The sequence below is a fragment of the Pinus tabuliformis genome, chromosome 7, assembly GCF_031772625.1.
Source record: "Pinus tabuliformis cultivar Carrire ecotype Pingquan chromosome 7, CPIR1, whole genome shotgun sequence".
NCBI lineage: Eukaryota > Viridiplantae > Streptophyta > Pinopsida > Pinales > Pinaceae > Pinus > Pinus tabuliformis.
The window spans coordinates 770,561,446-770,583,493 of record NC_142293.1 but is presented as its reverse complement, the minus strand read 5'-3'; the positions used below and the strand labels follow the sequence as shown (position 1 = coordinate 770,583,493).

General features: G+C 31.9%; 2 protein-coding genes and 1 pseudogene across 3 annotated transcripts; 1 reads left to right on the top strand and 2 right to left on the bottom strand.

Moving 5' to 3' along the window:
• Positions 1-2,855: 2,855 nt before the first annotated feature.
• LOC149249845 (pathogenesis-related thaumatin-like protein 3.5) lies at positions 2,856-9,361 on the bottom strand. The gene is made up of 3 exons (XM_089453497.1): positions 9,343-9,361; positions 3,764-3,880; positions 2,856-3,577 (listed from the first exon to the last, which is right to left on the bottom strand). The coding sequence occupies exons 1-3, from the start codon at positions 9,359-9,361 to the stop codon at positions 2,916-2,918; spliced, it is 798 nt and encodes a 265-aa protein (XP_089309623.1). The 3' UTR covers positions 2,856-2,915.
• A 780-nt stretch (positions 9,362-10,141) lies between these two features.
• Positions 10,142-10,807, bottom strand: LOC149249844 (putative eukaryotic translation initiation factor 5-2; annotated as a pseudogene).
• Positions 10,808-16,090: 5,283 nt separating this feature from the next.
• LOC149249843 (bidirectional sugar transporter SWEET1a-like) lies at positions 16,091-18,588 on the top strand. 2 transcript variants are annotated; one of them, XM_089456334.1, is made up of 6 exons: positions 16,091-16,625; positions 16,716-16,752; positions 16,847-17,066; positions 17,141-17,299; positions 17,458-17,577; positions 18,037-18,588. In XM_089456334.1, exons 3-6 carry the CDS (start codon positions 16,950-16,952, stop codon positions 18,253-18,255), a joined length of 615 nt encoding a protein of 204 aa, XP_089312460.1. In that variant the 5' UTR covers positions 16,091-16,625; positions 16,716-16,752; positions 16,847-16,949; the 3' UTR covers positions 18,256-18,588. The 2 variants fall into 2 exon arrangements, with proteins under 2 accessions (XP_089312460.1, XP_089312461.1); XM_089456335.1 differs by lacking the exon at positions 16,716-16,752.
• The last annotated feature ends 3,460 nt before the right edge of the window (positions 18,589-22,048 follow it).

Below are 22,048 nucleotides of genomic sequence, written 5' to 3'. Positions count from 1 at the left end.
TTCTAATGACTTTGATTTCCATCTAATCCCATGCTTCAGATAGGATTTGAGATTCCTCCTTATTGATGGTTCATAAATTGAAATAATAGATCCATTATATGCCTTTGAATTTTCATAGAAAGGGTAATTTATTCTTTGATTATCGTTAATGGGTGAATGCATAAAAATAGGTTACTTTTTTGGGCAAAATGTGGTGATGAAATTTCAAATTTTTATTTTTTTTTGGAATTGAAGCCCTCAAAATTCATGTAAGCATTGTGAATTTTATTCAAACTAAAAAGACAATGTGTGGAGAATTGTGTTGATGTCCTAAGGATATTTTTTGCAAAAAACACTAGTGTCATATAATGTGCATATAATTAGTCAAATTTACATTACACGAAATACTTGCCCTTACATATTTTCACGTATCTTAATAAGTATGTGTGTGTTCATGTAGCATAACTTAGTCACAAGTCTACAATTCTAAAAATATATATATATATATGAGCATGATCTACACATAGACAACTAAGTTCTGTATATTTGAATTGCATTTTTCAAACACGTGTTCAACTAAGAATTTTTTTTCTACTATTCAAATAAATTAAAAAACCAAGAGTAACATTTTGAAGAGGACAAGTGAATGAATATGGTGCTATTTTTTTTAAAAAAACCATCTTTTGTATTTATGTAACTAATTTCTCATTTAGCCCTTTTGAAAGAAATTTTTTTCAAGCATAACATTTAAAAGAAATTATGTAAAAAATATCATATGAATTCAAAAATAGCAAAATCATATGCCATTCGATAGAGGATCCCTTTATGAATAGAACATGATGAACTCCACCACCTAAGGACAAACACTACTTCACGTCAGCCAAGCTACAAAATGGTGTTGTAGAGAAATTTTGTAGAATGAGAATTGAAACTCACATTTTTTAAGCTGTTGACTATTCGACCAACTGAACTATCCCTTAAGACTAAAAATACTTACCATTTTATATTAGTAAATATTTATAAGTAAAATACAAACCAAATCATCTATACAAATTTTAAAAATCAATAAATTTAAATTAATAATATGAAATTTAAATTATTCATTAAAATAGTTATATTTAAAAAAAAATTAACAAATATTTACTTCTATTAAATAATATTAATAATTATGAAAATTCTCAGTTAATAAATGACATAGACCGGATGAGTATGGCCCTAAGCAAAGATGACACTTACAGATTGAGAAATAATCCAAATTAAAAGAAAAAAAAAATTAAAAAATCAGAACACGTATTCGGTTACGTTGGAGAAGGGTTACAATCTTCCACCATCAGTGGTTGCATGTTATGCCACCAATAATATCAGTAGCGGCTGCCCCTGCGAGTCCATGCAGGTAAGAGCCAACGCGGATGTGGTGTGTCTGAAATATTTGCAAGATAAGAAGAAAGGGAGTGTCGTTACTGCGTGCAACGGTCATTGCGATGGATATTTGCCAAGTTCGGTATGACATGTTATCAACGAGAGTTACATAAGAAACAATCTAGAGTTATATGAGAAACAATCTAGGATCTCAATTCATTTAGAGAGATTTTTTATTCATTTGGACATGAAAATAATGTTACATGTGAATGTAGGAATAAAGGTTAAGGCTCCAACAACTATATGATCTACCACATTACTCTATGATTCCATCAATTTTAACCTCTGTGTTTATGCCTTTTTTTTCCAACAATTGTAAAGTGTTATTAAAAGTGAAAACTCAAAGTGGATAAGACCTAAATCCTTGAGCCGATGAACTTATGGGTTTCAAGGGATTATGTCAAGTATCTTGTAGAAACGATGAATAACATTTTACTTTACATTTGTGCTTGTATTAATTTAATTTATTTGTATTGTGATGATTTCAAATATTTTAAGTTTAAAAATATTGGGGAATTATTAGGGAATCTTACTTTAAATGTTTAAATATTATTTGTAAATTTATCAAATTTATAATAATTTTATATTTTTAAGGTAAAATAATTTTGTATTGTGAAATGTAGGTAAATTATTTTTATAAAAAAAAGAAATTGGAATATTTTTTTTTTGGAAAAATCATGGAAAATTAACCTATGTGTGAATATTAGCCCTCAAATTTTCCATACCCACTTGTAATTGCATTAGTCCTGACATTAATGGGCAGTGCAGTTGCATAACAATGTCAAAGCACTGACATAAGCAATGGCCGCTCACAAAATTAGCTTTTCTCCAATTTCAAAAATAGAACTCCTCAACCATAAGGAGTATGTACCATTAGAACTGGTTGAACCAATCAAAAATTAAAAATAAGACTACTAAGAAATTAGAAAGGTAAAAAATACTACCAAGAAATTAGAAAGGTGAAAAAAGAAGAAGTGCGCACTGTACTAGGTCAAAGCACTGACATAAGCAATGGCCGCTCACAAAATTAGCTTTTCTCCAATTTCAAAAATAGAACTCCTCAACCATAAGGAGTATGTGCCATTAGAACTGGTTGAACCAATCAAAAATTAAAAATAAGACTACTAAGAAATTAGAAAGGTAAAAAATACTACCAAGAAATTAGAAAGGTGAAAAAAGAAGAAGTGCGCACTGTACTATATCGTCGTCTTTCACTTGTGATTGGTGTTTGAGGCTGAAAACATAAGATGTGTATAGTAAAACAAAATGCTCTGCTTCATGATATTAGAAAAGACAAAAAAAAATATTAGAGATGTAAAGTAATATATATAGATGTTCCATTATGCTGCAGCAAATTCATATCCATGGCTGGTCCGACACACACATTAATTGCAGTCATAACCATGTAATGCAACCTCTTATTCTGGGATTCGAATACATAACTTAGACTGGAAGTATTGAATTACCTGAGAAGCGCCCCAAGGGAGCCAAACTTAGAAAATGCATGCATTACATATTCAGGGCGAAGGACGGCGAGGGCAGAAGATGAGGGTGTAGGAAGCCGTGGAAGGAGGGCATATGGTGCTACTTTGGAAGGGGAATGCACGAGGACACGCCTTCTTAAATGCCTCGCCGAACGCGGGCGAACTCGGCAAATATCCATCGAAATGACCGTTGCACGCAGTAACCACGCTCCCTTTCTTCTTCATTTGCAAGTCTTTCGGACACACCACATCCGCGTTGGCTCTGCACTCCATGGACTCGCAGGGACGGCTTTTACTGATATTATTGGCGGCATAGCTTGCAACCACTGACATTGGAAGATTGTAACCCTTCTCCAATGTAACTGAAAAAATGTCAGGCTTCGCGATTCCACCCAGAAGTTCGAAGTCTGCTTTTGTGACTGCCGTTATATTTTGAATCTCGCCTCTGCAATGCAGCTTTCCTCCACAATCACCGGAATCGCAGGTTCCTATCCCTTGCGAATTGAAGACACAACCAGTCCTCCCCCAAACGGATCCCGACCAGAATGGATCTGCCTTCCATGAATATGACTCTCCTGCTCCAACTTTCATCATCATCTGAGTTGGAGGAACTTTAGTTGACCCCACAGTTGCAGGCCACACTGGAAATGCGCAGTCGTTCACCACCCTTATTGTTTTATAAGGCATAGGTGACTCTGTTCATCCATCAGATTCCATTAATTCGTTCAGTAAAAATTAGTTAACAAAACATAATAACATTATTACTCTACAGATTTGAGACAAACATTAGCCTGAACAATTCAATTTGACAATGAGAATTACTGTACAGATTTGAGAAAAAAATTGGCCTCGACAATTCAATTTGACAATGAGAAATTTACCTGCGCCAGAAGAACAGAGAAAAAACGTAAATGTAACCAGAAATATAACTCTCCATGCCATTGTCATCGTTAACTGGTTCCCTGAGTTTGTTTTCGCAGATTTTTGGTTGCTCGCAACTTCAGAGATAACTTAGATTTGCAAACAAATAGAAATGAGAGGTGAAAGGACGAGTGGGGCTGTTACAATTATATAGCCGTGGATGGAGAAATGACATGGCATGAAATGAAATGTAGGCATAGGGTCCACTAATTGCTGTCCTTCTCCAGAACGGAAGGTAAGGCAATTAAGCAGCAGAGTGGTCCACAAAGGGCAGCATCTCTAACCGCATCAACAGGCAAGATTCACGGGCTTTAACGAACAACGAAGAGACGGTTTTTTCTATTCTATTTTTATCATCAATTTTAATTGAAATCTAGCACGAATGTTTTTTAAGTCTTAGAGATCTATTTTTTTAACATTAATATAAGTAAACTATCATATTGATCCATAATATAATTAAATTATAATATTAAAATATTTATAGAAAAGTAGATCTGAATTTCATGATCAGTAATTTCTTATTTATTTATTTATATATATATAAATATAAATCATATATTTTTTATAATTAATAAAATAATAGCTTAAAATAATTTTTTTATTTTTTTTATTTTAATCACTGGAATTGTATTATTAAAATCATTTTATTTATATGATATTTTATTTAAATATAGTATTTATTAAATTAGGATAGTTCCCTTTGAAAGGCAAACCCTATGGAACGTTGTTTTGTCAACACCATCTCGATTTATATGTTGTTTTCTACCTAGGAGCGAAGAAGACACTGAGTGATTTGAATTCCTAAAAACAAGATACGCACCAACAGAAAATGTTAGCGAAAAGTGGAATACTAACCTAAAGTGGAATACTAACCTTTTGTTTGAAGCATCTCCAGAAGAATGAACTTAAAATTTCGTGTAAATGTCTACACTATATAAACGTGTTTGAATTTTATACACACAAAATTATTTATATTATATATAAGTTATATGAATTAAAAATCAGAATGGGTACATAATAATTTAGATGTATGTTTAACTTATTCATTAAATAAAATTTATATATGTGACCAATTAAGGGATATGGGGATATGAAAATGGGTATTCGTAACGGAAACCATGATTTTGGAGTTTATTTTTTAATTTATGTGCTTTAAGTTATTTATATATTTTTAAAAATATTTTTTTTTTTGATAATTACAAAATTTTATTGTAATTTTTAAATCTTAAATTGTATTTTTATCTTATTTCAATAATAATAATATATGTATATAATCCAATGCCATTATATTAATTACAAGACCAATCTTTTTTCTCCCTAATTCTTCCATTCTCTTATCTCTAATTCGCATTATATAATGTCTTTGAATTTTATACGAACTAAATTATTTATAATAAATATATTTTCATGAGAATTAATAATTTATAATTGATATATAGTATTTGGATTAAATATAATTTATACATAATAATTTTTATATGATTAGTTTTGAGAGTCAATTAAATCAATCAAGTTCTAATGGTTAAAGTACATTTTTTATTGAGAGGACATGGGTTCAATTTTCTTAATACCTTTAGACTAAGGCTCTATTGTTTACCTAGAACAAATACAACATGATCCTATAAAAAAATATAATTGTTGGAATCACAAATTTGAGTTATTAACTCTCCATAATCTAAGGTTCCCTACATTTATGCACTTCTTGCAAGGAAAATTTAGGGGCTAATATTCATAAGCGTGCTAATTTATCATGGTTTTCAAAAAACAAAAATTCACTAATTTCTGTTTTTCAAAAAAAATGTTAGCCATAAAATTATTTTACCTTAAAAATAGCTAAAAGTTTATATATACTATATAAAATCATTACAAATTTAACTATTTTTACAAAAATAACTTCAAACATTTTTTAGTTTGCATATTAGAAACCAGGAAGATTCTTGAATTTTTATAAAATTTTCGATAAATATCCATACAAATTTCCTTCACTTCTCTTTTATATTTATATATATTTCATTGGATTCCACCGAAAAAATACCAAAACATATAAGAATTTGACAATCCCTTTTTGGGTGTGGTAGTCTAGATGTTATATGATTTGAGGCTTTTTTAGGCATATTTTTTAGTCAAATTTGAAAAACCTTATGTAATGAATTGTTGGAATCACAAGGACTCCTATGGTCTTTTACGGTGATGAACCCATATTTGCAATAAAAAAAAAATATTTTAAAGAACAAAATATCACAATTTAGACAAAAATATTTTCATTGGATTAGACTAGCCAAAAACTTCAAAACCTATAATAATTAGACAATTCTGTTTTGGATGGTGTCTAACTATTATAATTTTTGAATATTTTCTTGGCACATTTTTTTTTATAATTTGACCAAATGATTCCTTGGAATCACAAGTTTGAGTTGTTAACATTCCACAATCCAAAGCCCCCGGGGATTTTTAGCATTCCCACTCCATATATGTAGTCAAATATGTAGTCTAAACAACAAAAAATAACAATTCAATAAAAACTATTTTTACTAGGTTCTAACCAAGAACTCCAAAACTCATAATAATTAGACAACCCCTTCTTGGATCATTTATATGTTTTAGATTCACATATGAAATGATTATCTCTAAAAGGAGTATTAATCTCATTTGATCAATTAAGAGATATGGGATATTTATGGGTGGACTTGATTGCTAAGAAATATGTATACTAGTATAGATCTATCTTAACCATGAATATACAAAGAGCTGAGAAGGATTAAAAATTTTGAGTTGAAACTTTTGAGGTGAAAACCTGCTTTATAGTGAAAGTTTTGAATAAAATGTTTACACCTAGATAGATTTGATATATATATATATATATATATATATATATATATATATATATATATATATCACTTGTATTTTTTATTTCTTTATGTTAAATTTTTAAATGTATAAAATGAATCAAAACTTACTTGGACATAAAATAGAGAGATTGCTTAAAATATTTAAACTATCAAAAAAAAATTCAATTGTTTTATATAATGTATATATACTTCTTTTTTAAATTTTAACTACATTAGTTTTCTATAAAGTTGATATAAGATTATCTTGTTTTATATGGTTCAGCGTGAGAGGGAAATATTTTTACCACTTCTCCTTATTATGGTCATTGAGGGAGATTATTGATGTTTTGTAATACTTTTACTAAAACAAACCAAACATATATATTCATTTTTATTTTTTATTATATCTAACGTTTTTAGTATTATTTAAATAATTTGTTTTTTTTTTTAAAGGACACATCTTAACACACATACACAACTCTGTCATATTGGGTTGTAGAATTACATTTTAACTACCTTAAGATAGGATTATGTTGTTTTATATGGACATTGAAATGTTTGATTTATGGTTGAAAGTAAGAGTGAAATTTTTTACCTTCTCCTTAGTATGGCCACTGAGAGATATTATTGATGTTTTATAATACTTTTAATTAAACAAACCAAACATGTATATTAATTTTTATTTTTTATTGTATATGATGGTTTTTATTATTTATTTATTTAATTTTAAAAGTGATACATGTCAACTCCAAGTTGAAGATATACATACTTACATATCTCTGTCATACTGGGTTGTAGAATGAGCCTCTAGGATCAACCAATATAGATCCATCTTAGCCACAAATCTAGCAAGAGCCAAGAAGGATCAAATCAACTGAGGTGAAAATTTCTTTTAGAGTGGAAAATTTGAATAATTTTTTTATGCCTATACAAATTTGATCATATATATATATATATATATATATATATTAGTTTTTCATTTTCTATGTTGTATTTTTTAATGTATAAAATGGATCAAAATTTACTTGGGCATAAAATAGTGAGAACTACTTAAAATGTTTTAGCTATAAATTTCTTTTCAATTGCTTTATATAATGTATATATAGTTTTCTTTAACTTTTAACTAATTTCTTTTTCTAAGTTGATATAAGATTATGTTGGTTTATGTGTAGATTGAAAGATTTTATTTATGGTTGAGAGTGAGAGGGAAATATTTTTACCATTTCTCCTTAGTACGAGCACTTAGAAAAATTATCGATGTTTTATAATCTTTAAATTAAACAAACATATTCAATTTTGTTTTTTGTTATATGGGATGGCTTTTATATATATATATATATATATATATATATATATATATTAAAAGGGGCACATGTCAACTCCAATTTGAACAAAAACATATTTACACATCCCACATCTCTCTCATACTGGGTTGGAGAATGAGCCTCTTCAGTCAATCAATGGAGTTGATGGTTAAAAATATGTCTTTTTTTGGAAATTATTAAAAATGGATTTGTTGATTTATATATATGCATCTATGAAAGATTATTTAAAAACAAGTATATATACTTTTGTAACTAATCAAATTATTATAGCTTTAAAATAAATCATTATTATTAAATAATACTTGTAACCTAAATAAATATATTTTATTCTGATTTTAAAATTGAGTAATAATAATTATTACTATTATCATTATTATTAAGTGATGAGGTAGTCTAAAGTTTGATATATATTTTTTGGATAGATCTTCCATGTATAAATATTTCGAGGACTCAAAGTTGTTCAGGGTTCATGAACCACATCGAAAAAAATTGTATATTGTTGGAATCTCTAGTTTGAGTTGTTAACTCTCCATAATCTAGGACCTTACAGGTGTTGAATATATATATATAAATATGTTGGCTGAATTCTAGTCAAAAACTCTAAAACATATAATAATTAGGCAACACCTTTTTCAAAGAGATAATCTATGTGATATATGTTTTGAAGTTTTTATAGAAAAAGTTACTACTCTAATTTTCAAAAAATAAGGTAGTGATGTGTTGGAATCACAAGGCTCTGAAGGTCTTTTAGGTTGACAATACATATATATAATAAAAAAACATTTTAAAGAATAAAAGATCAAAATTTAGTCAAAGATATTTTCATTCCGTTCAGCCAAAAACTTCAAAATGTAAAATTACTTTCTAGAATTTCACCCAATGATTCAGTGGAATCAATAGTTGTTACTTTTGCACAATTTTACGGCTCTTAATGTTTTTCATGGTAAGGAATCTTATATCTAGTCAAAAGCACACTTTAAACGACAAAATATCACAATTTAACTAAAAATATTTTCAGTAAATTTCACCAAAAACCCCAAAACTCATAATAATTACATAACAATTTTTTAGATCATTTGTATGTTTTAGATTTGAATATGAAATGGTTAACTCTTAAACAGTGTTGATCTCATTTCATTAGTTAAGAGATATGTATGGGTGTATATGATTGTCAAAAAAGATCTGTATAAATGGATTTGATGGTTTATATATATATATGAAAAGGAAGAATATGTAGTTTTGTAGCTTCTCAAATACAAGAAAATAAGTCACTTACCCTATAAACAAGAAAGTATCATACATAAATTTAATATTTATCTCCATAACTTTAAAATTATATTATTATTATTATTATTATTTTGTCAAGTTGTATCCTACAGCCTTTACCTGTGGTTTCAGGAGTCATGACTCGGGGGCATCTAAGTTGTCAAAGTCACCTAGGTACCACACTCAGCCTTGGCGACACCGTCCCTAAGCTAAATCAATTTTTTGACATGTCTCCTCCTCCTAGTACATGGTACAACCACCTTGTGAGGTTTGATCCTGGATCACCTTGTTAACAAGGCCCATCCTCAACATGTTGTGCTAGTGAGACTTCAGAAAGTTAGACTATTATTGTTAAATAATACTGGTAATTGCACCACATGTTGGAATGGAAATGTTGTAAGGGAGTAGCATAGAAGAAAGAATATGTCACATAGTAGGAGTCATCATGAAGGAAGGGGAGGTGGAATGAGAGGTGAATTCTACTTCCATGGAATCAAGTCATGGAGATTTCAAAGATATTGATGATAAGAGTGATCAATAGGTAGACAATGTAGAAATGCTAGGAAGATGCACATAAGAGGAAGTTCCAAGGGATGAACCCTCTTTATCACCAAACTATCATCAATGCATATATATATATATATATATATATATATATATATGAAACCATCATAATATGTTCACATATATATAAATGTTGTTATAGATATTGAATTAGGCAATTGGGGTGAAAATCCTTTGGTGATTGATATCAGATGGAAAATCTTGGTGTAAATTGATTGTTTACAAAAAATACCTCCATTCAACTTGGTTGTGTAGCCAAAAGCTTGATGATATAAAATCTTCAGTAATTTGGAAACACTACACTAATCTCTTTGGTGACACAACTTAAAATGGTCAAGAATATTTAGTTCACTAACTAATCCTCTTCATATTCAGACTTGGTACTTCTGAGCCATTGAACAAATGGCTTAACATTTTTCCACATTGAAGAGTTATTGCCTTGGGCACCCAAAGTATGGTTATCATACCATTGGAAAATAACATCTTCTAATATGTCATCATCATATAAAACTTTTAGAACCAAAGCAACTTCCTTGATTGCATCTGCACTGGCATGCTTTCAAAAAGCATTAATTTCATTCAACAACAACAACTGGGAATCTTCACTATGAAGAGATTTGGACAAGCAAATATTTATCTTTGCAACCTCCTTGGAAAATCATTTGCTAACACCTTTTTAAGCCCGTCAAACAATGTAGTCATTGCATCCTGAGGAGAATGATTGAGAGATTATATGTACTCCACGAACTGATTAGGAGACTTCTCCTTTGAAGAAAATCATTAAAACCAACAAGAAGCTTAGCATGAATGCTTAGCCCTTTAATTGTCTTCAAGTTTTTCTCATCAACCTCAATCTCTTCCTCCTTATCATCACTCAGAAAATTTGTATGGATTTATTACTATTCTCAGTAGCAAGCTTGCTCTTAAGTTCAACCATTGTGTTCTTTAAAATGGTCTTCCCTACAACCTTCATATCAGTATGTTTCTTTGTAACTTTTTTAGGTATGATTAACATCGCCATTAACTTCCTTGCATTCTGGTGCAATGGATCTCAATTACCAAGATTTGAAAAGAATCATAAACATTAACTAAATTATAACTTTATTTTAAATTATTATTATTATTTATAAAAAGAATTAATATATAAGTTCAACATATATACATTTAATCCCCAATGGGGGTGTTTACGCATGTAGAGAGAAATTAGTAGAAATCGTGGGGAATGGGTCACAAATGTTGCCATTTAGGGGAGGCGTCGTGATCTCCATCTAAAGGTTGTAGGTTTGCATGATGCGAGTCTCATCATTTTAAATTCCTGTTAATGGCTCTAGGGTGGCCAAAGTATGTCGAATGTGAGATTGGAGGAGAGGAATTACCCTCTTCCTCCTTCCTTTGGATTCTTCTATGGTTATTGTGTTTTGTTTCTCATTCCATGGATGTAGAATCTGGGTTTGTGCATCGATTAGAGTCTAGGTAGTGTGTTCTACGTCGTTGGGTAGTTGCAGGGTATGGGTTTTTATTTCAAGTCCTGTACAAGCCTTTGATTACAGTTCAATGGATTTGACAATTATCTCTTCTGATAAGTACTATATTTTACTTGTCTCTTTATTTTTGTTTTAATTGTGATCATCAATCTCCATGTATGAGTTCATTCTAGCAGTTTCAACTTAGCTTGGTTCATAATCTCAATTTGAAGGTTATAGATGCGTGTTTTGGGGTTGCACTATCATGGAGAAATTGGAGTTATATCCTTAATTGTAAGGTATCTCCAACATTGTTTCCTTTTGTTCAATCATGATTACTAGACGCGTGAAGGTTTCATAGGAAAAATTGTAAGGTTGAGGCGTTCAAAATTTTCGTCCTTATATGTGACAATGGCCTCATATTTACATTATTATGCACACGCCATTTATGAAATCTATTTTGTCAAGCTGGGTCTTGTTTTTTGGTCTTCTTGGTGGTTTCTTTGGTAATGGATCCTTTGGATATCTGCACATGTTGATGTCCATTTAGTCTCAATTTTATAGCGCACAAATCTTGATGGCCATTCAATCTCAGTGTTTATGGCACGCAAAGCTAAGATATATGGTTGTAGTGAGAAGCATTATCTGTGTGTTCTTCTCCTTCAACTCTATACGCACTTGTGGCGTCTTAAGCATGAGTGGTTCATTCCTCTCTCATGCTCGATTTATGGAGAAATATGGTGTTAATGTTACCTTGCAAATGTACTATTCTTTTCATTATTTTTCAATTGGGTCTCAATGGTTTTCTTTCCTTTTAGTTTGAGAAGCAATTTTTTTCTCAGTCTCCCTATGTTATATGGAATGCCAAGTTCTAGATGAATCATATAAAACTGATTGATATGTAATCTTGTTTTTTAATGAATATGAAGTGACGAGTTTACAAATAAAGACATATATACATTTAAAAAAACATGTAATTAGAAAAATATCATAAAATAACAATAAGCAATAGAGTTCAATACCATAAATAAAGTAGAATGGAAATCAAATTTGACACTTATCTATCTATCTATCTATCTATATATATATATATATATATATTGAAGAGACAAAAAAATATTTAAGTATATGTAAGATAAATTCCAATGCTCTATCTCTTACTAGCACTAAAAAAGATCCTTAAATATTAAATTCTTACCATCCATATAATAATTATTAATATATTTTTTTTTCTAAATGTAGACTTTTGTGATCCATAATGTTTAGAGAATAGCTTTTTTGGATTGATAACATGACATACAGTGGAAGATTCCAAACCTTAGCCCTAAAAAACTTATATGTTCTCAATCTAAAAAAATTATTCTCTAATAATTATTAATAACTAAATTTAAAATTTAAAAACCCTGTACCTATATATATAAATTTTATTTTAAATTATTCTTTTATATTTAAAATAAAAATAAATTAGTTAAATAAAAATTACTTTAACCCTTACAGTCAGGTTTCTATGTAGAATAATCTATATACCATTGCCTTTGCCTTTGAAACATGCGAAATTGACATGGTTATACATGTTTTTTTTATACAACCACCCATGGAAAAATAAATTGCAATCTCATCGAATCCAATTCTTAAAAAATTTCAATCTTGTCAAAATCCAAATAATGTAAACACACATGAAACAACGGCCCCGCGGAGATCATTAAACACGTATTCTTCGGTTTATTTGGGCAGGGGGTGGTCTGCTAGTGTTCATGGAGGTCTCCCATCTAGGGTTGGAATTTGGATTTCTCTTTACCTGTCATATAATTTTTTTTTGACGTTTTGGGTCCTTATGCTTCCCGTCAAGAAAAGTTATATTAAAAATTTTGCCCTTCAAGAGTGATGTTCTCATAATAAATTAACCCTTCACTAATAAAGTTTTGATTAAAAAATTACCATTCAATAAATAATTATGTTGAAAATTTTCATATATTTATCCTAAGAAAAAAAACCAAAATTTGAAAAAACTCAATTGTGGAGGTTTCAATAAAAAGTGTTGAACATTTGAAATTTTCTCATTTAAATTATATAATCAGTCCAAGGAAAAACGCTTGATGGTTATCCATTTCATATATTTAAATTATCATTTAAATCCAACAATTTACATTATCCTACATGAATATTTAGATGCCTAATAAGACTAAGTTCCATGCAAATTCAGAGGTAATTTATGACATTATCTAATATAATGTTTGATACAAAATTGGATGTTTAATCCTGGACTAAGACATGCTTTGTTCATTTTCAAATCCAGGATGCCACTCAACTCCCTCAGTTCCAAACACAACATCGACTGCGGCCCGTCTTCGGATTTTTCTTTTTTCATTCATGCATGGAACTTACAATTTCAGATTGTCCAAAACACCGTTTCCGAAGGTGATTTAATCATTGATGTATTTTTATTTGTTTTTTAAATTGATAATTACGCAGAAGGCTTCGTCTATATTGACTTGGGTTTAAAGAATTTCATATTTTTAAATTATGAATAGTCGGGTTTAAAGAATTTCATATTTTTAAATTATGAATAGTCAAGATTTAATAATCTCGAAATATTTTTAATTCAATACATGATCTGATCAATAATATAGAAAATATCTAAATAGTTTTTCAGTGTCTAGATTATTTAATAATTTATATTTAATGATAGTTTCGTTTGGCTGATGTATGGGCTATCTGTTTCCTCTACTTGGATGTCGCATCGACATTGGTATGATGGTGGGATGTCGCATCGACATTGGTATGATGGTGGGAGTAAAATGAAATGAGTGTCATACACATAGTTTTCAAAGTCAAATTTCGGTTGTTCTTTTTTTACGGTAGTTTTGGGCACAATAAATTCTCCAGTACATGCATAAATTTTGAAAGCAATTAAATGGCAGCATGGGAATGTTTGCATGGAGAAATTGTGTTTTTTTTTAAGAACTGTTTACTGAAAGTATTTTTTTTTGTGGAAAACTGTTAAATGATAGCATGTTTTTTCAAGAACAGTTTATGTAAATTTGCTGAAACAAATCCGTGTTGTTTTTTGAACAAGTTCCTATTTTTCAGAATCACAGTGGGTTTCTCTCGTACCAATTTCTAAAACTTTGCTGTTATCTAGTCGTCTCCTATACAACAGTATAATATATTATTTTTAGAGCAAGATTTGAAAAAAAAATGATTGTAAAATACAATAATCCATTGGGAATCGTGAACAACTACAGTACCTTAAAATGCTAATAAAAAATTAAAAGCTAGCAACAATCAGATGGTAGACTCTTGTGAAATTTATGAAATAAAAAATTAAAAGCTAACAACAATCAGACGGTAGACCCACACTATTTGAAGAATAAAAAATCAATCACTAACCTGAACTTTGAAGCACAATTTGTAATTTCCTCGCAGTTTCCTTGGAGGCTGGAGCCAATCTTGAGCTGGGCGACAAGCGTAAGTTTGAATCGGCAATGCGTTGAGAGAGAGTGTGCACTGTGAATCATGAACTCGATTGTACAAAGAAAACAAGCCCACGAGCCACATTCGTTGGGTAAAAGACAAGGAGACCATGCAGTGGCATGCACAGATCTCCAAAATATCCAGAGAAAGATTCCAAATTTTCCCAGAGAAAAAATCTTCGGCTAAAAGGAAATTGCCCATTCTCTACAAAAAAAACTAAATCTCTGACTGAGAAAAAATGGCTATTGCCATTGGCTGCTCCCACATGCTAATTTGACAGCCTCCGCCCTCTTGAAATTTCCACAATTGCCAAGAGTTTCACGCAAAAGGAAGGAAACAGTGACGGCCCTGCAGGCTGTGAGATAACAGAAACTATACCTAGGATGTGAGGTGACGTGAGGATGATAAGAAATAGCCATATATAAGGAAACAGAACTATACCTTGGTATAAGAACGTTTCGGAAAAAATTCGAAACGTCAAAAAAACGTTTTTAACTCTTCTAGGGACGTCAGTCAAAACGGGCATGGACAAATTCCAGCTGTCAAATACGTTTAAAAAAGCTTATGACGGGCAAAATGCCCGTCAAATTCCATCCCTGCTCCCATCTTACTCACATTCAAACAACCGACTCTGATGTTGTGTACTGGGAAACCACGATAGAAATAGAAAATTACATGTGTGTCGATGGTGTTATGTTTTACCAATAGCTTTAAAATGTACATATATTCCACTTCACATATATTCCACTCCAAGTAATACGCCCCCCATCTTTTTAGATTTTCTGACTCTTATTTAGTCATAAATACCTTATATACTTGGCTAAACGCTATAAAATATCATAAAGCATTAGTGTTAATGTTGTAAAATAATACGTTAATATTGTTATTAGAAGATGACAACAAAATTATTTACATTCCAACTATGAGAAAAGGGAACAATATGCATATTTACATTACAACCTTAAACCTTAAAGGACTGTAACGACATTTTTCCATCGGTATAGAGCCTGTGGTACGCGGCGGTATGTGGTAGACCATTGTAACCCGTAGTGGTTTCTGAAATGACCCGCCAGCTTCAGCTCAGGTTGGCACGGATACCAGTGTTGCCCAGACCCAGCTTGGCCATCCATAGGTTGTACACATCTAAGTCGATTATCCGTCAGCTATTGCGGCCGAATTGTTGCTGTCAGTGATTGTATGCAGCTTTAATCGACCAAACCACCACAATACTGCAGGCACGGATACCAGTGTTGCCCAGAAACAGCTTGGCCATCCATAGTATGTACACGGCAGATCCTATTTCCACCTCCATAGCAAAGTTAATGCTATGGAGGTACCCCTCTGACAGCCGCAGACAGCGTGGTTGACGTCATTCATCCTCGACCATGCATCATGGCCCGCATCCCTCTCCGGCATGGCATGCATCCCTCTCCGGCTGCCCGATCCGCCCTCGCGCTTCCCCACTAAACTGAATTGAAATGACTACTACGGTCTCTGACAGATCGGTGACTGTACCGTACTTCACATCCACGCCTGCATATTAGTCGCGCTTCCTGTCATTTGAATTTTAAATTTGCTGTCCCGCCCTGTTCTGAAATCAGTTGTCCCGCCTTTTTATCATATAATTGTTTTGATGCATGCTCTTTCATCTAAACGTCCCCTGATACCGCGGATGCGCTGAACAATATCATGGGCAGCATCTTTGGATGCAGGTTCGAATCAATATGCTCGTTGTGCCCGCCTGGTGCCGTTTGTGAGAGCTTTCATTAGCAATATCATCGAAGAGCACCGTCATGTAGAGCAGGCTAGGGAAACCAATGATCAATCTGATTTTGTTGATGTTCTACCGTCGTTACATGGAGAAGATAAGGTGGATGAGGATGATATGATCGTTGTTCTCTGGTGCGTATACACGCTCTACCCACTTTAATTTCTTGGATGCAAGAAGCTTGTTTCCGGTTTCTTAATGTTTCATTTGTTCTTTCATGACAGGCAACATCACTGCCCTGATACTCTTCTTAGTTCCTTTGTGAGTTTTCCCAACTTATGTAGTCATTTAATGAGGAAACATATTGATGCATATATAATTCGTAATTGTTTATGATCCTATTGGTACTTTGCAGAATTACTTTCTGGAAGATTATTAAAAACAAATCGACAGAACAGTTCTCTGGATTTCCGTATGTTTCCACGCTTTTGAATTGCTTGCTTTCTGCATGGTATGGCATGCCGTTTGTATCATCCAATAACCTTCTAGTGAGCACGGTTAACGGAACTGGGGCCGTCATAGAATTCTTCTACGCAGTTGTGTTCATCTGCTATATTCGCGACAAGAAATACAGGGTAAGTATAGTATTGATTAATAAATTTGTTTCTGAGCAGGGTGATGCCCATTTGAATGACGGTGGATGAAACAGGGGAAGATATTTGGCCTTCTGGTAGCTGTTCTCAGTTTTTTTGCAATGGTTGTCCTGGTATCGCTCTTGGCAATGCACGGAAAAATTAGGAGGTTATTTTGCGGCTTCGTTTGCGCCATCTTCTCCATCTGCATGTACGGGTCTCCTCTGTCAGTAATGGTAAATCTCTCTACTTCCTCTTTAGCAAAACCAATTTTCAGTGAGCATTGTTTAAGTCAGCATAACGGTCAAGAGAATGCGGTTTTTTTCAACAATTTACATTTATGCCTTATTATGATATGTGAAGTGACCTGAAGCGCGATTTCGATGATGTGCAGAGGTTGGTGATTAAGACGAAGAGCGTAAAGTATATGCCGTTCTTCCTGTCTCTCTTTGTATTCCTATGCGGCACCTCCTGGTTCATATTCGGCCTCTTGGGAAACGATCCATTCGTTTATGTACGTTTAACAATACTTACCATAGATGATAAATATATTTGCACGACAATTATAAACATTCACCTTTTGGGTAACTTAGATAAAAAAAAATCTGTTTCATGATTGAATAACCTTCATCATAAAGATCTTTTACAGAAGTAAAAATTGTATAACAAAATAAAATAGGTAAGTATTCAAATTACTTGTCCGAGAACATCATTAAACATGACTGCATAGCATGATCGAAATCAAAGCTGTAGATATAATACTTTTAATTCAGTGTATTATCCTTTAAAATCTACAAGTAACAAAGAATAAAGTAAATATTTTTAAGCATTACACGTTCAGTTCTCTATTATATGCCTTTACCTGCAATCTTTACCGTTGCAACCTAAAATCCTTATAAAACCCGAATTTGGGTTAGCGCTATATTTATGAGATGGAGGTGTTAAATTTTTCAATGGTTTTATGGATCCACAGGTACCAAATGGGTCTGGAAGTTTCCTCGGAGCATTGCAGTTGATTCTGTATGTTATTTACAAAGACTGGAAGAATACGAACAACGACAGTGCTACATCGTCTCCTCCTCCAGAAAAAGAGGCAAAGCTACAGGACGTTTATCAAATGAGCCAAGTGGAAAAGGAACAAGGCCGCGTTGATCAAATGAGCCAAGTTGAAAAGGGATATGTTTTTAAATGAGCGAAGTGGAAAAGGGATTTTATGGGCAGGCAAAAGCTTATACTATGGAATGGACATTAAACGTGAATGGAATGGAAATTAAAGTGTAGTATTAAGCAACGAGGAGAATGGAATGGAAATTAAAGTGCAGTAATAAGAAATGATGTTCAACAACATAATTTGTTGTGAAATAATTTTTACATCTATGTTATAGATGTGTGTAACATAGGTGTGTATTACGAGTTGGTTGTTAATGGTTGAGAGTTTTTATTGGATTTACTCTGTCATCTACTTTTATTTATGTAACTATGCTTTTATCAATAAACCAATAAAGTATAGTGTGATTGGTCTCTGGTGTGTAACTATGTTTGTTTTTGGTAGTTTTTTATGTTTGTCTTTGGTAGTTTTTCCAAATTGGTATCAGAGTTAGTTCCACCATGAGAGGCTATAATTATGCAAATTCTACAAGTTTAAATCATTATATATGAGATAGTGCAGGAAGGTGATTGTGTATTTTTCATGTGTTTATATTTTTGTGTGCATGTGTGTTGTTCTACTATTTAATTGAAGAAGCAATCATTGCCTTATTGTGATTTGATGTGGATATAGTCAAGTTGCCACTAGTGACGAATCCATTAGTGGAATTGTTGAACCCATACCAGATCAGATGTGATATCCAGAGCTAAATAGGGAACATCATCGTTATTATTTTGAAGGGTTGAGATCTTACATTTTGAGTGGGATCTCGTGTATGTATATGAAGTTGTATGAAATCCTCGTAAAACTTTGTGGTGTGGGTTCCAGTTTTCCTATGTTGCAATATGTCATTATTATTATTGAAGTGTGTAATGATGAACTGAAAGTTATTATTGAATAAAGTAACATAGTTTGAGTTAGTGGTTATGTTATTTTGTTCCAATAAAACATATCACTAATTTGGTTATGTTTATATTCCATTATATGTGGGTGGTCAAATTGTTTTTTAAATGCTTCAAGATTAACAATTATCATTTATCTTTGTGTGTATGTTAAAAATAGTCAAGTTGTATGATTGACTTCTCAATATACAAAATACCAAAACCATTTAACTATATAACTATCAAAATTGTAATTATCTTTTTGTGTATGTTAAAAATTGTCAAGTTGTATGATTGACTTCTCAATATACACACTACCCAAACTATTTAATTATATAACTATGAAAATTGCAATTCAATGCATTTTGATAGATAGAAGTAAGTCCATACAGTGATTCAATAACAAATTATTTTTCTTTGTAGTCAAGAGCCTTTGGTCGTACAAGTATGTCAATGATGGTCACAAGCTGTTAAATTAGTCAAGTGATATGCTTGAAGTTTTGGCGGAGAGAGAGGGTAGTATGTGAGGCTCCACTGTGGGTGTAGGTGTTAATGAAGATCAACAAAACAAAGATCAATATTGCTATTGTAATTTGTGATTTTAATATTTGACATGTAAACATTAAGGGAAGGGCTTGGAAGTAATAGTTCCATGTGTATTACGTGTGTGTTACACATTGTTAATTGTTGTGAGCTTTTAGGTTAGCTATTTTTAGTAATTATGATCAGTGATCTATTTTGATATATGTAACTATTGATTAATTAATAAAATATAGTGTGACTTTTGTTTGGTGTATAACTATGTCTTCTTTGTTCTTTTTTAAATGTTCCTTCAATTATTATTCCATTGGAGGTTAGTGAGTGCAAAATTTCCTAATAGAAGATATGTGTGAATCTTTGTTTGGGTTCTAACACCTTTGCTCTTCAAGGTGGATAAAATATCATTCTTGTAATGCAATGCAATTCATCATTATTAAATAAGTTTTACGGAGTTGTATGAGTCCAATTAATGTGAAGAGGGCTTATTAGAAAGTTTTTCCCCATTGATAAAAGTGGTATATATAGAGATATAAAAATTGTAAAAGATATCTTTTGGAATAAATTTTAAACTAAATTTTGTACAGTCATAGAGGCAGTTGTGCACAATGATTCCATATTAATGGAAGCATATTGTTCTCGCTCATATGGCCATTGTATTCCCTACACTAATTACTTTAGAAGAACACCAAGATAACAATTGTTTTCTCACTCCCAATATTTCTATTGGGTATCATACAAGTGATACAAGTGGTACCAAATTAAATTTTTATACCAGTAATACAAATGGTATGAGAGAAAGTGGTACAAGTGGTGCGTAGTACAAATGGTATGAGAGCAAGTGGTACAAGTGGTGCGTGTAGATCTGAAGGGGTTAGTCCCTCTTGTGAGTAGGTCCTTATAAACATTGATGTAATCAAAGCTGGGGCTTCTGATTTACATCATAATAAAAATAAGCTTTGTGTTTTTCTCTAGGATTCGTTTCCAAGTAAAATCACTATGTACATTTGTCATGTGAATAAGGTCTTGCTATTTGCCAATTTTATTAGATTGAATGATTTGTTAAAGGAGTGTACAATTTGTAAAATATTGATTCATGCCCCCACCTCCCTTGGTATATCCTAATTCCCAATAATTTTCTAGTATTCTCGTTCTTAGATCCATTCACAATGATCAAGCTTTGGACTTGCTAGAAATAGAACCAAATCCAATTTGTGGTTCAAAATGAACAAATTGTATTCCTCATTCATTGTTGCTTCCAAGTTGGGATTTCTTTTATCCTCTTCATAAAATTGAGGATCAAAAGATAATATGACATAATAATACAAGGGCATGCATGGTTCCGTTGCTATAAGTGCATGTTGAATTTCTTCCACTTAATATATTTTGGAAAGATAATCTAACAAATTACTGTGATGCACCCGTTCTATGTCAATGGTGGTGGTGAATCTGAATCTTCTACTACTTGCTCAATAGGTTTGGAATTTTCATTTCAAGTGTAAGAAGAATCATAATCTTGAATACTGGCATATGGAAGTGGTGGAGGTTATGGAGCAGGTTCCTATGGAGTTGCATGTAGAGGATCTTCTTCAAACTTTATAGTTTTTTGTGGACATATCTAACAACCTACCTCGTTTGAATCCTTCTGAATATCCAACGAACATGCACTCCTTACTCTGTGGCTCTAAATAGTTTCACCTATCCAATGATATTTAATCCCATTCTCATGATCCAAGGATATGGAGATGGGTGACTTCCGATCTCTTAGTGCAGCATGACTCACAAGGAGTTTTGTATTTCGTGGATTCATGTGGTACTTTGTTCTAGATGTAAGAAACATAGTTGATTATTTTAGACCATAACTTTGAAGGTAATGAGTTTGCATGCATCATGCAGTTGGTAATTTCTTTTAGTCTCCTATTCTTCCTTTATACCACATCATATTGATTGTATGACACTATGTGTTGTAACTAGATAACTCCATCTGAACAAAGCCTTTCCATGCCTTTGTTCACATACTCCCCCCTATTCTCTATGTGCAACATTTTGATGCCTTTCCTATTTTTTCTACATGTGGTTTAATGTCCTGGAAAAGTTCAAAGACCTCTAACTTGGATTTAATAAAATAGACCCAAATTTAACGTTACTAGTTGTCTATGAACGTAAGAGACTACCTCACCTTTTATCATAGATGGTTTAGGAAAATATCTAGTGATATCATTTTGCATGAGATTAAGGGTTGATGATGGCCTTCTTGCATTTCCTTTCTTCAAATATCCTCTAGATGTTTTCCCATAATATAGCCATGGAAAAATCCTTCAAAAGATTGAATGTTGGGAATCCTTGTAACCATTCCTTCTCTATTAATTTGTTGTAGGTACTTGTAGTTCAAGTGTCGAAAAATTGCGTGTCCCAATGGA

What these genes read in the sequence shown, in the direction of transcription:
- LOC149249845 (XM_089453497.1), bottom strand. An exon ending in TCTCTGTTCTTCTGGCGCAG is followed by an intron (nt 3,578 to 3,763) that starts GTAAATTTCTCA and finishes ATGGATGAACAG; the next exon opens with AGTCACCTATGCCTTATAAA.
- LOC149249843 (XM_089456335.1), top strand. Translation starts at nt 16,950, where the DNA reads ATGCCGTTTGTATCATCCAATAACCTTCTAGTGAGCACGGTTAACGGA. An exon ending in GGTCTCCTCTGTCAGTAATG is followed by an intron (nt 17,300 to 17,457) that starts GTAAATCTCTCT and finishes GATGATGTGCAG; the next exon opens with AGGTTGGTGATTAAGACGAA. An exon ending in GAAACGATCCATTCGTTTAT is followed by an intron (nt 17,578 to 18,036) that starts GTACGTTTAACA and finishes ATGGATCCACAG; the next exon opens with GTACCAAATGGGTCTGGAAG.